The 16,301-nt window shown below is 29.4% G+C and overlaps 2 protein-coding genes across 2 annotated transcripts; one reads left to right on the plus strand and one right to left on the minus strand.

The window, feature by feature from the left end:
* The first annotated feature begins 10,407 nt into the window (after window positions 1-10,407).
* LOC124843717 (histone H4) lies at window positions 10,408-11,147 on the plus strand. Its single transcript, XM_047320529.2, has 2 exons — window positions 10,408-10,530; window positions 10,635-11,147. The coding sequence occupies exon 2, from the start codon at window positions 10,662-10,664 to the stop codon at window positions 10,971-10,973; it is 312 nt and encodes a 103-aa protein (XP_047176485.1). The 5' UTR covers window positions 10,408-10,530; window positions 10,635-10,661; the 3' UTR covers window positions 10,974-11,147.
* Window positions 11,148-11,809: 662 nt separating this feature from the next.
* HERK1 (hercules receptor kinase 1) lies at window positions 11,810-15,188 on the minus strand. Its single transcript, XM_047320528.2, has 2 exons — window positions 14,767-15,188; window positions 11,810-14,651 (listed from the first exon to the last, which is right to left on the minus strand). Exon 2 carries the CDS (start codon window positions 14,575-14,577, stop codon window positions 12,064-12,066), a length of 2,514 nt encoding a protein of 837 aa, XP_047176484.2. The 5' UTR covers window positions 14,578-14,651; window positions 14,767-15,188; the 3' UTR covers window positions 11,810-12,063.
* Window positions 15,189-16,301: the final 1,113 nt, after the last annotated feature.

Consider the following 16,301-nt stretch of genomic DNA (forward strand, 5'->3'; position numbering starts at 1 on the left):
CCATGAATGAATAAATGATGAATAAGCACTTACCAGATGATAACGACGTAATGCTTGTCACTCCATTGCTATCGTTTTCCACTTTGCTCGTTGTAATCATTTGTCAACCGTCCATCCACTGTTAACACACACTATGCTATCTTGCTTCCCACTTCAATCAATGCCCCCAAAACCAAACAAAAACTGTGTAGGTTATAATCATTCATCAACACACCATTTGACGGAAGAATTTTTTATCTTACTAAAAATCTCATATCAAACGAATTGTGTTTCGAATATGATACAAACATAAACTCCTTAGACGAGGTCTAAGATAAATTATCTTAATGAAAAGCTTAAGGAAATTGATAGTTCATGTTAAATTAAAGGTATTGTTTGTTTTAGAGTATGAAATTTTGTCACAATTTTGTTTTAAAATGTCCTTTGAAAGGAGGAAGAAAAAAAAATATTTAAACTATATTAGGTTTTGACTTTAAAGTGATGTAAGATTATTGGATGTGATAGAAATATAAGTTGTCGGTCTAAGAAAAATGATTGATCATCCTATTGAAAGACTTAAAAAACTAATAGCTCATCTAAAAGTTTGTTATTAAATATTTCGATTTTAAATTTGTCGAGTAATATAGTTAAGGTCAATCATCTTCCATCTAAAATATTATTCACTGTAGAATTTGTGTTGTATCATAATTTTATCTTTAAAAAATATCTCAAATTTTTTTAAAAAATATTTAAAGTATTTTAAATATTAATTTATAAATAATATAAAACTATTAAATATAATAAAAATATCTTTTAATATAACATCAAAATCATGAATGAACATCCATCCTTGTCACGAAATTGATTGAGATGAAAGAATTTAGGTAAGATTATACTAAAAAAACGGCGAGTAGCAAAATTTATTATTATTATTATTATGTGAAGTGAGGCTATGAGTGTAGCTGTGCTACCTTTCACTTTTGTGTAATGAAGTACCAAAATTCCAAGGTCATTATTAAGCTATCAAGCACAACTTGAAGGTTCAATCATGTCTTCGATTATTACCACTGACCACAAAGCAGATTCTCGAAAACGTCTCAGAAAAACTGATATATTCTTCTTCAATCAACTAGCATTGGATGTTGGGGGCTAGTTGCTTCCTTGCATGGACGTATCATCATTCAAATTTTATAAATTTAATGTGATACATTGAACATTGTATACTTATTTTATATGTTGACATTCTGCTACAAAAATAAACAATCATTACTCATTTTGAAAAGACATCTGACATTAATAAATAAATCATATTAGATGCTTTCAGAAGAATATTTACTGAATGTCATATTTCTACTTTTAACATAACATTAATTAGTTATAGAGTGCTTCAAGTTTAAAAGGAATATTAAAAATTCAAGAAAATTAAAAATTCAGCAATTCATTTAATTTAATTTCATCATTTTAAAGACATACATGAAAAATGTGGAAATTGCATAAAGGTTAAAGATTGTTGTGAAAATGAGATTGGGTCCCTTTGAGTGATGGGAACCCACCCCATTAAATACTTAGGAAATGGATATTTGAATCCATTACAGTGAGCTAGAAGCTATGAATGCAACCTCTAAAATGTTGGAACTTTAAATTGGAAAAAGCTTTTCTTAATCATCTCATCATTATTCAAGTGGCAAACTCAAGATAGACCATGAAAGAGATTGCCTCTTCCAAAAGCAATTCCACAACTATTATTTTTTGTAGCACTAACAAAACAACCATTAAACTTATATGTAGTAGTAGCTATAAATTAAACATAATATGTTGATATTATGTTTAAGGTTCGACTCCGAAAACCAGTAAAAGAGTAACTTTCATACTTTTAATAACTTTTTTTAATATACATAATCACTCGAATTTTTTTCTTTGTAAAAGTAATGCTGTGTTCACTTGAGGTGAATGCACTGTTTATGCGTTTTTGCAAGCGATGATTTGAAAGCAATTTTGTGTTCCTTTCAAAAGAAATACGCAGAAGGATTCAAAGGGATTTGCGGGATGATCTTTTTTATTTATCTCGTGTATTTGCTTAAATTTGAGCTAAGTTGAGTAAAAACGCGATTTTACCCTCACATTCATCGTGATGGATTCGGTTCCAAGGTTTTAAAACATACAAACGTGATGTTGTATTCGATTCCTTTATACCTTGTATTCGATTCCTTTATACGTTGGATTTGGCTCTACCATTGTATTCGATTACACTATTTTGGAGAGGCGTGGATTTGATTCCTAATCACATTGTTTCAGAGGAGAGAGACATATGCAGATTGTGAGAACAATAACGTAGAGAGTGCTTGAGACATTTTTCTTCTTTCTCACTTTTTGACTTTTCTATATCAATTTATTAATTCAATTTCGGTCTCTTTCGTTTTTCCAATTTCAAATCTCAATAAAATCATAAACTAATGAAATATAATAAAATAAATAAAATCATTTTTTTTAAATTGAACTTTATATTTATTTATATACTAATAATAATAATATTAATAACAATAATAATAATTAATGTTAATTTTTTACTCTTTATAAATATTTTTACAATTAAATATAACATTAATCATTATCATTTTATATTACTTTAATAACTAGGGGTATTTTGGTAATCTTTGTAAGACCCATGAAAAAGAAAATATTTATAGTAGTAAATTTTAGTATTTTATTAGTAATAATAATTTTAATGGATAGAAAAATGTAAATTTTGGATATAAAAATTTTAGTAATTTTAGAAGGAGAGGTTCAAATTTTTGGTAACTTATTTAGTAAAATTTTTTAAATTGAATAGTAAAAAGTAAATAGTAAATAGTAAAAAGTGAATAGTAAAAATAAATTTTCAGCATTAGGATTCCTTAGCATGGAAGAAATTAGGATTTCTTAATATGGAAGAAACTAGGATCAGATTTGGTGAGTAAATGATTAAAATATTATTTTTTAAATAATATTAAAATAATAAATAATATTAAAATATTAATGAATAGTAAATTTTTTTTACTATAAATAGCCATGGGAGGGAAGGGTATTCTGCACCAAGAGAAGAGGAATCAAAGTGAGAGCTTGAGAAATAAAAAAAAAAAGAGTTAGGGAGAAATTTTTAGTTGCAAGAAGAGTAGAGGTTCTGAAGGGTTTCGGAGAAATAAATTCAGAGCAAGAGAAGACTGGAATAGAGGTAGGGGAGCTAACCTTTCTATGTTTTTTTTTATGATTTAATAGTTCTATGCTTTTATATTATGATTTAGTATTATTTTATTACTATTCATATATTGAAATTCTGTGTGAATATTGTTAATGTTTACTGTATGTTTATCTATGTTGAAATTCGGTATAAATATTATATGCTGTTGTTTTGAATCTGTAAATAAGAAATTTGTTAAAAACTAATTGAGGAACACTTTGGCTAAGGAAAGACTTGGTACTTAAGTTGTCCATTGTGACGCACCTCTCTTTCCTGGAAGTCTACTCGACAAGTTTTTAACTTAAATCCTATTGAACAGATTGAGTACTGTTAAATTATTATGCAATATATTGAGTTTGTGTGATTTATGCGATGATTGTATTTTATTATATTGCATTTGAATTTATGCATCTGAACATGTTATGAGTATTATGGGGAGATTTTGTAGGGGTATAATGTGAGTTGAGGAAAATGAGTATGGCATGAGTCTCGTGGAGAGATTCAGTAATATTATGGTATTTGTGTATATGTTGATGTTGAGGGTCCCGTAGTTGGAGGTTATCCTGATACTCTAATAATCATCTAGTCTCAAGTAGAGAGGGATGAATTATGTGGTGAGAGGAGCAGGAGGTCCTGGTCTATGTGCCGGTTTTGGACATAGTGAGGGGATTAACCTTGTGAATGGTATGAAGTATTTTGAAAGTGTATTTGTAAAAAGAAGTAGAAGTCATTACAAGTGCATAACCTCCCGTGACCGCTCATCAACGTATCATCCGGATGAGTGTCTATTGGGTATTGTGGTGTCTATTGGGTATTGTGAGACGAGTGTCTAATAGGAATTGTGGTATGAGGGTGTCGAACATAATTATTATATGATGTTTATATCAAGGTAATTATACATGTTTTATAAATGATTTGTTGCATGTTAGCTCACCCTACTTGTTTGTGTTTGTTTTGTTTGGGTATGTGCGATGATCGTATAATTCGTTATACGGGAGCAGATGAAGGAATGTCGTCTGATCCAGTGCCAATGAAGAGAGAGACAGAAGAATAAGTTAGAAGAATTCGAATTATATTTATGAGTTTATAGTTGAAATTTGAGTTTAAAACATGTGTAGACATATATTAACTATGAATTTATAAGTGTGAGATTACGGGATATTACCGTAAATGTAATATTACAATATATAAATTATGAATTATCCAGCGTGAGTTATTGGGATGTTACAATCTTCAATTTCTACCAATTAAACAAATATTTTTTATCTGTCACATCAATCAAATCTACACTAATTCTTATAAACTTTACTTCTAAATCTATTCTCATTTACCTCCAAATTCACTCAAACAAACAACAATTAATTCATCCTCAAATCCATTCATTCACTCTTTCCCAATTCCTCTCCCCGAAGGGAATACACTCTAAAAATAATATGTGTTAGGTCAATTTAAAGATTACGTTCAATAAAATTTATTATGTTTTTTTATTATCGAACAATCCAAATTTATGTTTATTAAAATAATATACCTATATCACAAATTATTACAGCAGATGAGATTATGATTATTATTCTTTTATTATTAACTACTTTGGTGTTGTTATTATATTTCAGGTAAGTATTATTTTAATAAAAGTATAAACATATATTAATCTATAAATATAATTAATATTTTTAAATAAATACTTTCATAATTATCATTCATATTATTATATTTTACGTTCATAAAGATTTTAAACTTTTTTACTTATTTGAATGTCGGATTCCTTTGAATAATAAAGAATTTAATTTCAACTTGCAAAGTTTTTTAAATCATTACTAAAATCTTACTATTTATTCGTAGATTCACACATAAAATATAGATAAAATCAATATGATTAATAAAAAAATAATTAGTAAGTCTGTAATTACAAACTAGAGACAAATATAAACTAAATTTAAAAGAAAATCAATAATTTTAAAAACTGGATGAAGTTTTATATTATATTTAGATGAGAAAATTATCCTTTATACAAATAGTATAATTACTTTAATATAGACATCGAAAATTTTGGTATACCATATTTTATAAGCCATTACCTACTCATACTTACTAACATGAAAAAAAGAACTAGAAAGCATAACAGCGTAATTTAGGAAATTAATTTACATGTTCACAGTAAATACAACGGCTGCACTAAAAGTAATCTTGATATTCCAAATAAAAATACAGAATTTAATAAAATCAAACTCTAACATTGACATTTTCATCATCAGTATTTTTATTTTGGCAACTTAAGTTCTTAAACAAACAACATATAAATAAAACTCATATGTTATTGATAAAATTATAATGAATTATTAATTTTTTTAACATATTCTTATATTGTATTAACCTTCATCTTATCTATTGGCTATAACAATTAATCTAAATGTAAAATATACAATTTCAAGTGTTGATTTAATTAACTTTTATGTCAATTAAAATCATAAAATATTTATAATTTTTTACCAATTTCATTTACTTTTTTTTAAGCAGAGCTTTATAGCGAGGCTCCTTGTAACAATTGATCAAACAGTACATCTATATATTATATAACTACTTTAAATATATATAAAAAAAGGGCAAAATTATATACTTTTGCAATCAATAACTGATTTCGTACTAAATGGAATACTCAATTACACACATATCATTATAATTTGTTTTGCACTTGTAATTGTTATTAAAAAATTAGCACTTTTTCTAACATTTTTAATAACATTGAAAATAATGATAAATAATCCTTCATATTTAAATTAAATGCATGTAAAATAACTTATCATCCAAAATATAAAAGACAAATGTGAAATTTTATCTAAAATATTAATTACAAGATCATTTGAAGTACAATTATCATTAATCAAAATTAAAATATTTTTATTCATATTCGAGTCTATCAAACATTTTCAACAATTAACTAAGTAACTAGTACTAGCAAGCAAATATACAAACCAAAAAATACAAATTTTAATCATATATTGAAGACTAATAAATTAATAAACGAACTATAACTAATATAATATACTCTTATTACCTGACAAGTTAAATCTGCATGGTCCATGAATCATCAATAAAATTACTTGTTAAGAGTTGAAATTGTAGTTTATGTTGTTATTGCATATGGATCTTGAGTCTTTAAAAATGTCAATATTTAGTTAATTAGGTGAAGTAATATAAAAACTATTTTAAATTAAATAGCAGTTTTTATTTTCTTTTTCATTGGTATATTTGTGTTAATTTTTTTATAATGATAAAAATAATAAAATTATTATTATTATAATTATAAATTTAAATATAAATAATTTTTATTTATTTTCTAGGTATTTTTATGATTAGAAAAATGATTAAGTTTAAAAAAAGGCCAAATGAAAAAAAAAGATTAAATTTAAAAAAGTTACTTAAAATATAAAATTAATAAAGTAATTATTTTAATTAAAATGTAAAATTAGAAAACAAAAATGTGGATACAAACAGGAAAATTCATTTATATATAATATAGATATATACTGATTTTTAAATTGTGTAATATACAATTGAAAAGTTAAAAATACTTTTGGATTGTATAATATAAAAGTACAAAATAACTTCTGAATTATATAATTTAAAATCACTTTTAAAGAAAATATAACTTATGAATTCAAAATTCGAAATTCAAAAGTGATTTTAACTTTGAATTGTATAATTTAGAAATAAAAAATTACTTAATATAAAAATAATTGTTTTCTTAAGAGAAATAAGTTATGAATGTGTTATTTTGTGATTGGTCCATGTTGGTGTTTATGATTATTATTATTGATTGTGGAATAATTTTGGACTAACTACAAAATGACACGTAGATGATGTTAAAATGTTGTCAAAGTACTGTTATATTTTTTTTATAGATCCAATATACTTTTAGGAGGGTGCAAAAGTAACATTATCCAGCCCAACACATACATGAATTCCCACTAAGCCCATGGAAAAGAATACGCTTCTCACAAATTTTAATTAATAAATATGGTCCACCAATATTTCAAGGTTTCATTTCAATCAAATTTAACATTAGCATAAGATGCATAAGGTCTACGAATTGCTTCGTAAAAAAATTAAAATTGTGCTTTATATATACAACATACCAACCACCATGTATTTTTATCTTTATCTATTTATATATGTACTTTTATTTGTAGTGAATGTTAATAAAACACAAATTTGTTTGTGCAAATATTTAATCTGGTCTGTAAAAAAAATTATTAAGTTTTTCTTAAATTTATATATTTCAATCATTTTTTTGTGTGTGTGTGACCTGCTTAATATTTTAGAGTAAATACTCATATTGGTGTTTGTGATAGTAACTCATGGGTCTCTATATAAAATTTATAATGCAAAGGTGTTTATTAACATTAAATTCATTGGCACACTAATCACTCTTTTAAAATGATTGTTAAAAGCACTTGTATGGATGATTTAAGGGTTAAATATGTTTTTAGTCCCTAAACTATTGGTCGTTTCTGGTTTTCGTCCCTCTTCCAAACTAAGGTACAATTTGGTCCTCATTCTTTAGAAAAACGTTCGTTTTTTCGACTAAAACGAACGTTTTTTAAAGATTGAGGACCAAATTGTACCTTAGTTTGGAAGAGGGACGAAAACCAGAAACGGTCAATAGTTTAGGACTAAAAACATATTTAACCCATGATTTAACAAATAAAATTTTTTTCTATGGCTTACGCACTAACACATGATTATTTGATTGTCCTTTTCCAATTAAAACATCACCTCTTAATGGTATAATATATTTGAGAAAGTATTATTGGTCACCCTTTATTTCTAAGTAAAATTATTTTGATTAAATTATGTCATTCATCTTAATTTTATTTTTTTAAGGAAATTACTCAATCGGTCTAATTTTTTTATTTATCTTAATTTGGTATTTGTTTTTTAAAAATTTAATATAATCAGTATAGTATTTTTTTTGTTAATACTATATTATTAGCACTAAAAAAATATCCCGTTTTATGATTTTTTTGAAATAAAAATCTATCTATATCGAGATGATATTGTGCTAGATGATAAAGATAATGTGATGTAAGAATGTCACATCTCAACTTACTCTTAATTTCGTCTCTTTATTTTTATTTTGTCTCAATTTTTTTAAAAAATTAAACATTTTAATTCTTCTTCAAGTTGAAACTATAATTAATTTTTATGTAAATGTTATGCAAATATTTTTATTAAAATTGATATTTTTATTAAATATTTTTAATAATATTAAGATTATATCAAAATTATATTTTACATTAAATTTTATTTAAAATTATTACTGTAAATAAATGTTAATAGAAAAAAATTCAAAATTAATTTCAACTAACAAATTCGATAAACTTGCGATTCATAAAATAAAATAAATTCATCAACTTTTTGTTTAAACAATTTAAAACAAACAAATTTGAAATTTGAAAACAATCTCAAATGGGTTCGTTTTTATCTGTCTTAATTTAGTTTTTATTTTTCATTTTTTAAGTAATATATTATAATGTTAAAGAGGTATATGTTAGTTCATTATTTTTTAAAATTTTTATCTTTTAAAAAAAAATTATCATGTGTTAAACTAATTTCATGCTGCCATGTGACAGTGTGATGTGGCATGATAGCCACTACCACATCATCATGGCACTATCACCTGTGATAATTTGTTGTTTTTTTAAAAGAATATAGAAAATAATAATAATAAAATAAAATAATTAAAATGAATAAATAAAACTATAATTAGACAGGTGATATCTCTTTAACAAATATAATACTGACGAAAAAGATGTCACTACATCAAAATTTTTAAAATAGAAACCAAATTAATACATATAAAAAGATGACCAATTTAATATTTCCTTTTATATAAAAATGCAGTCAAATAAAATAAGTTAACATATTATTTGATGTGAGAAATATTTTTCCTTTCCGAATATACATTAATTCATAATTTATGAAATATTTTTATATTTATTTAAATCAACACGAGACTTTCCTTCAACTGTATAGTTCTATACCTATACCGTTTCTAAATCTTTCTCATTCCAGTGTATATTCGATTCATCTATGTGTCTCTTTCATTGGAAACCTACTAGTAACTGCTCATTGTTTGTGCCTCTTGCACTTCGTGTCTCTTGCACCAGCGTGTCTCTTGCACCAGCGACTCCCCGTTCTCGTTAGTATCCGGGTGTTACATCTTACATTAATGTTTACGTAGTAGTAGTAGTATGTTTTCTTGTTTATTTACATAAAAAAAATTCTTTAAAGTTTTCTATTAATTCTATAGAATTATTTTACTTATCGTAAAATATTGTTTTTCTAGGAAATACTCGTACTTTCAATGAAAATTGTGTTAATGACTTTTTCCAATTATTTTAATTGTGAGCTGGCCTAGAGGCTATATTTTGTCTATAATAGATTAAGTTATTTCTTCCATCAGTCGTTTAGGTTTAGTGAAATAACTTAATTATCTTTTATTAACAAATTTGCATATCATGTTTTTCAAATTTATATTACAAATGGTATATTTTAGAACGTAGACTTGTATTAAAAATTATACAATCTAGAATATATTTGATGTTCTAAATTATTTTGTAAATTTTTGTTATGATGGTAAAATTCGAAATATATTTTGTATTTTAAATTATTTTGTAAATTTATATCATGAATTGTAAAATCTTAAATATAAATTTGAATTGTTTTTCAAATTTATGTTATGAACTCTACAATATGAAATATAAATTTACGTTACGAATTATAAAATTTGAAATTTAATATGCATTTTTGATTTTCTTTCAAATTTATATTACGAATTATATAATTTAAAATATCAATTTATATTATAAATTATGTAATTCAAAACATCTACAATTATACAATTCAAAATTATAATTAAAACACAAAAAAAATCATACACTATTATATTTTATTAATTTCAGCAAATATATAGTTCAAATTTTAAAAAATATGAAAGTGCAAGAAGAAAACATAGGATGTAGAAAGAAATTCTGTGGATCAAATGCAGTGGTCCAATGTAAGTGTGCCCGCTTAAAATTTTGGACTAAATTTCAGATAATTCCAAAGGCGCCGAAGAGAACATTCACTTACTCTCACCCACGTCATCGATCCGCGCCGACCATTATCTCAAATCTGAGCCGTCCATTAGCAACCCATCAACGATCCCAACGCTTCGCTGCAACCTTCACACAAATTCATACACATCACCCTACCCTAACACCACATATAAATACAAACAGAATTTCCCTTCCACCTCAGATTGCTCGTCTCATTACCTACCTTCTTCTCTGGTAATCTTCTATTTCACTGTTTCAATTCAGTTATGATGAATTTGTCGGTAGTTTGAATTCAGTTATGATAAATTTGTTCTTACAATCTTATGTGTTTGGTGTAGATTGTTGTTCGTGATTCTGCGAGTAAGATGTCTGGACGTGGAAAGGGAGGCAAGGGTTTGGGAAAGGGAGGAGCGAAACGACACCGTAAGGTGTTGCGTGACAACATTCAGGGAATAACGAAGCCTGCCATTCGGCGTTTGGCTCGTAGAGGTGGTGTCAAGCGTATAAGCGGTCTAATCTACGAAGAGACTCGCGGTGTTCTGAAGATCTTTCTTGAGAACGTGATTCGTGACGCAGTTACGTACACCGAGCACGCCAGAAGAAAGACGGTTACGGCAATGGATGTGGTTTATGCTCTTAAGAGACAGGGAAGAACCCTCTATGGATTTGGGGGCTAGGTTTAGGTTTCTTTATTCAGTTTAGAGAAGCTATCGGGCAAGTTGGGTCTGTTAAGAAGTGGTGTTTTAGGAATAGTGACTACAATGATATGAATTGTTGTGTTGTTCTTGATGTCTAGTTTGTAATTTAATCCTTATAGCTTGAATATTAAAATGTTATGTTCATTTCTTCTACACTATCCTACTTGTTTAAGGTTGTGAATATTTGTTACTAATAGCAAATATGTTTTGTGTATTAGCCTTGTTTTCATTTTGTGGTCGAATTGGTAATTGCCTTGATCGAGATTTTACGAGGAGATTGTCTTCTGTATCCTAAAGACTAATATTGCGAATGTGTGGTAATAGTGTGTTTATTAGTCTGAAACATGGTTTTTATTCAAGAATCGATCCAAGGTATGGTCAGGTTAAATGTGAGAAAATACATTTTTATGTATCCTGGAAATTATTATGGCAAATGGTAAAATTTTTAGTATTTGTTGTCTTTGGATCTTCACCTGTGGAAATGGGTTGGATTCTATATCGATGTGCAGTTATTTCGTCGTTTTCAGGACTGTGAACCTCATACACCCTTATTAAGAAACAACATTTGCCAAGGTACAGCCTTAGAGCTTGCTTTCATGATGAAAATCGTCTTTATTTTTGGCATGCTGCTTTTGCACAAGCACACAAACATTTGTGACTAAGAAGTTCAAGGTTAGAAATTTGGATGCGTGTTAGGCAAGCTTTACAAAGGATAACGTCGTACCATTTATCTTATTATGAAAAAAGGAACCAATCTCTCTGCAGTTTGATGTGAGAACTTGGCGATTATGAAATGTTTTTATGGGGTAAGGTGGTTAGCGAACATATTCAGACATTATGCATTTATATTTCAAGATAATCCAACTCAAACATCATTGGTCAGATATTTAACAGGGAAACCTACTGTTGCGTTGCGATCAAGCAAGCTTGTTTCATCAGCTTAATCTTTCTTTACAAAGTGCCTGATTCCTCCGCAAGGAGGCTGAGAACCATCGTTCGGAAGACAAACGACTAATAAAACAATAAAAGAGTAATGTTACGCAGAATTTAGAAGACATAATATTGTAAATCACCTCCCTTCAGATTTCACCAGCTGTGAGAATACCCTACTCATAGAAACACCAGACAGATCATCCAGACTTGAAGCTTCAAATTGTGCAGCGGAAACACTAACTTCATGGTCGAAATTGTTGAGCTGTGGTGACAGTTCACCGATCATATTAGTACTGTTTTCTTCAGGGTCACCTTGAACAACAGCCTCTTGGAGTTGGAGAGCATACTCCAAATTCCACAACACATCTCCCATAGAAGGCCTGTCAACACCAAAGTCAGCCAAACATTTTTCAGCAGTTTCTCCAAACTTCCTAAGAGAATCTGGTCTGATTTTCCCAGCAAGCGTTGGATCTATTATCTGCTCCAATTGCCCTCTTTTCTGCCATTTCATAGTCCATTCTGCCAAGTTCACCATTTCTCTAGGAAGGGTTGGATCTATAACAGGTCTAGCGCAAAGAACCTCAAACAGAACCACCCCAAATGAATACACGTCTGACTTTTCTGTAAGTTGTTGCCTCCTGAAATACTCAGGATCAAGGTACCCAAAACTCCCTTTCACAGCGGTGCTCACATGTGTCTGATCAATTTCAGGCCCTGTCTTTGATAGCCCAAAATCAGCAACTTTGGCCATGAGGTTGTCATCAAGCAGGATATTTGCAGACTTCACATCACGGTGAATAACGGCTTTAGCATATCCTGTGTGAAGGTAATGCAGTCCTCTAGCTGCTCCAATGCAAATCTCAAGTCTCTCCTTCCAACTTAAGCTTGGGAGACCTGAACCATACAAATGACTTTTGAGAGTTCCCTTTTCCATATATTCATATATCAAAATCATCTCGTTCTTTTCATCACAATATCCAATCAGTGATACCAGATGGCGGTGGCGGAACTGTGACAGCATCTCAATTTCAGTTCGGAATTCTGCTAGCCCCTGCTGGGACCGAGGATTCCCCCTCTTAACTGCAACTTTAGTACCGTCATTTAACTCTCCCTTGTATACTTTTCCAAAGCCACCAATTCCAATAACCCAACTCTCATCAAAATTATTTGTAGCCTCCAGAACTGTCACAAAAGGGAAACGATACCCAAAATTTGAAGCAGCACTTCCTGATGTGCCAGTAGAGTATTTACTTCCCATGGTGTGGGAAGTTCCATCATTGATTGATACGGGAACCCATGTCTTTGAATGCCCTTGTTTTTCTTTTTCCAAACGTCTCCTTTTCCTGCATAGTAGAAAGAAAACAAGAACCATAACCACTGCAAAAAATGCCCCGAGACTCACACCTACTATCAAGCCAACCTTTTTAGAACCTGAACCGGAAGAACCTGTCCCAGGCGCAGTTGATGAGCTGAAACTGCTCGCAGAATTGTTCATTTTCATTATCTCCAGTCCATTCAAAATAGCATTAGGATAATTATTGTTCACAGTAGAAGGGCCAATGCTTACAAGCATTTTGGTGCTGGCAGATGGGGCTGTAACCAAGTCCTTGCATAATGGAGTAGCCAAAACATTATCATTTTCGGTGCTCAGATCAAGATCCTTAGCAGCCAACAAGGAATTAATGTAAACATTAAAGTAGAGCTCATTGAGGCTTTTGCTGAGTATGTCACAGAAGTGAAGTCGAACAAGGTACTGAAATTGAGGCTCCACATCAAACTGCCAAGTCACATTGAAATTACTTCGGGGATCACCAGCTGAGTTCATCCTTGTTAGAGTACCATAGACAGAAGGTGGAGCAGTATTTGCTGTTGGACCACCATTTACATATTTCACAGCACCGATATTTGAAAAATTAGTGGCCAAGTTAGGTTGTATGAGGAATTTTTCGTCAGCAACCCAAGTTCGTTGAAGCGTGTCATTGCCAGAGGAGACACTTGGACCACCCATGTTAACCCTGAAAACTGTCTCCAGTGCTTTAGTCAACAAGCCAGAGTAGGACCCTGATGGATATAGGGAGAAACCATTATCAACAATGAGGCCATCAGGAACCGAAACAACTTCAATGGCATTCACAAAAGCAATGGAATTTGCAGAAGGGGCAAAGGTGATCACAAGGGTGTCTGAGTTTACATCTAAAGAGTACTCCTTCATAACAGGGTTTTTCTGCACACTAAAATCACTCACAAGATTATAGTCCTGGGTGGAAACAGCGAAATTTGCTGCACTCAAATCGTACTTCTCATATGCAAATGGAAAGAAATAAAGCCGGATCCAATGTCTCCCCCTTTTCTTAATCGGAAACGTGTACTTTGAGGGTGCAGTGAAAATTCTTGCGGTTGCGTAAAGAGGCGAATCACTGGAGGAAGCTATTGATTTTAAGGAGGTGCTTGCAAGAACATCTTGTTGGGTGGAAAGGAAATTATTGTAGAAACTATCGGCTGTGAAATTGCGGTTATCTATAACAGTATCGGTTGATGCTCCACAGTCTATAAGGTAATTATCCAGAGGAACAAAGTTGGCAGAAAAACATACCAAGGGCAAGATTGTTAAACCACAGAAAAATAACCAAATTTCTCTGCAATCCCGCATGTCTCCAACACTATCTTCCCCTTTCCCCTCAAATTCTCTCTTTTCAACCTTGCGATTTTATCAAACGAAGAACACTGGTACATGCAAGAAAAGAAAAGAAAAGCAATGAATTTCTACTACTTTATCACAGAACAACAGGCGTTAAAAACACAAAAAAGAACAGCAAAAAACAAAGACCCACTATCATACCTTCAAACACCACAGAACTCCCCCAGAACCATAGAGCAGAGCACAAATCTGAATACCCTTTTGCTGCACCGAAGGACATTCAATGCAAGAGATGGAAGAAAAAGATTAAAAGCATGTTCAACACGCATCTAGCTCTGCACAAGCTGGTATAAACTGATGACAACGTTTGTAATTAATATATATAGTCCTAGATTCTTTTGATCACCACTTTATTTCTTTAAACAAAAAAAGAAATCCAGAGAGAGAGAAAACTGAAAAAGGGTCAAAAGGGTTTGAACAAAAAAATTGGAATTCAAAATGTGCTCAAGCTTCAGGTATATGACCTGGTTTTTGAGGTTGCAAAATCCCATGTCTATGGTGGGAAAAAAATAATAGTGATAAATAAATCAAGACTGTTGAGTTGGTAATAACTTACATTATATATATATAAACAATAAAAAGAAGAGTTAATAGCAGTGTGATGTAATGATATTAGCAAGCAGATTAACAGAGAAAATTAGATTAATGTTTATGGCATTGTGATTGTCATTACCATTGGCATATACTTGTGGGCTCGCTTTTGTTGGCAGTGTCCATCAATGAACCGAAAAAAGTTGGTAAAGTAAAGTGTCCCTTTATATAATACCATATCAGAAATCTTACACTATCTCTCTCTCAAAATTAATATATTCACCTAATCCAATATCACACTCAACTTATCATTAACTACGACAACTAACCAAATAAGTACACCACAGAATGGCTTATATTATCATAATGCAATAAATGTATTAGTGTAATTTGAAAGTAACATTACTAGGTTTAGTAAGAAAATAAAAGAATTTACTTAAGGCAACATACAAAAGAAGAATTGTATTTAACTCCGCCCATTGAAACTGGAAATCTCATACACGACAATTTGATGAGAAAAAATGTCTAATCAAGGCCAGAAAATGGAAAGTCTCGTCAAAATATCGTCAAATTGAAGTCTCCGTATTCAACGTTCTTTCTATTCGGTTCAAGAAAGCACAATTCAAAAATCTTTTTTAGATATTTTTATTATGAAATAATTTAAAACCTTTTATAATTATAATTAGTATTTTCCTATTTATTTTATAATTATTCATATTCATTATATTTCTACACATTTTAAACTTTTAATTTAATAATAAAAATATTTTCCAAATAAATATTCTTTTCTCAATTCCAAAAAATCACATTTTAAATAATAAATTCGTTAAGTTTTTTCTCGTCTTTAACTTAAAAAAATATTGTTAAGATATCGTGTTAAAAATAAATTTTAACTCAATTTTATAAAATTGATTTATAAAGTAAGATTTACATCTATTTATATATATATTTTTAGTAGATATAAAACTTTCAACAAAAGAATCATCTCTAAAATCTTATCATCGGTTAGCAAATTCATACTAAATATTCCACTAAAATTAATTATCAATAAATAAATTTCTTTAAGCCAAATGGTGTGATAAGAAAATAAATAAATTTTCTAAAATTAAAATATACTGTCTTATCAAATTTTATCCATTTTTTTA

This window comes from Vigna umbellata, chromosome 3, assembly GCF_029865625.1.
Source record: "Vigna umbellata cultivar VRB3 chromosome 3, Vumbellata_1.0, whole genome shotgun sequence".
Taxonomy (NCBI): domain Eukaryota; kingdom Viridiplantae; phylum Streptophyta; class Magnoliopsida; order Fabales; family Fabaceae; genus Vigna; species Vigna umbellata.

Bases quoted from the DNA above. Each gene is read 5' to 3' on its own strand.
- LOC124843717 (XM_047320529.2), top strand. From the start codon at position 10,662: ATGTCTGGACGTGGAAAGGGAGGCAAGGGTTTGGGAAAGGGAGGAGCG.
- HERK1 (XM_047320528.2), bottom strand. From the start codon at position 14,577: ATGCGGGATTGCAGAGAAATTTGGTTATTTTTCTGTGGTTTAACAATC.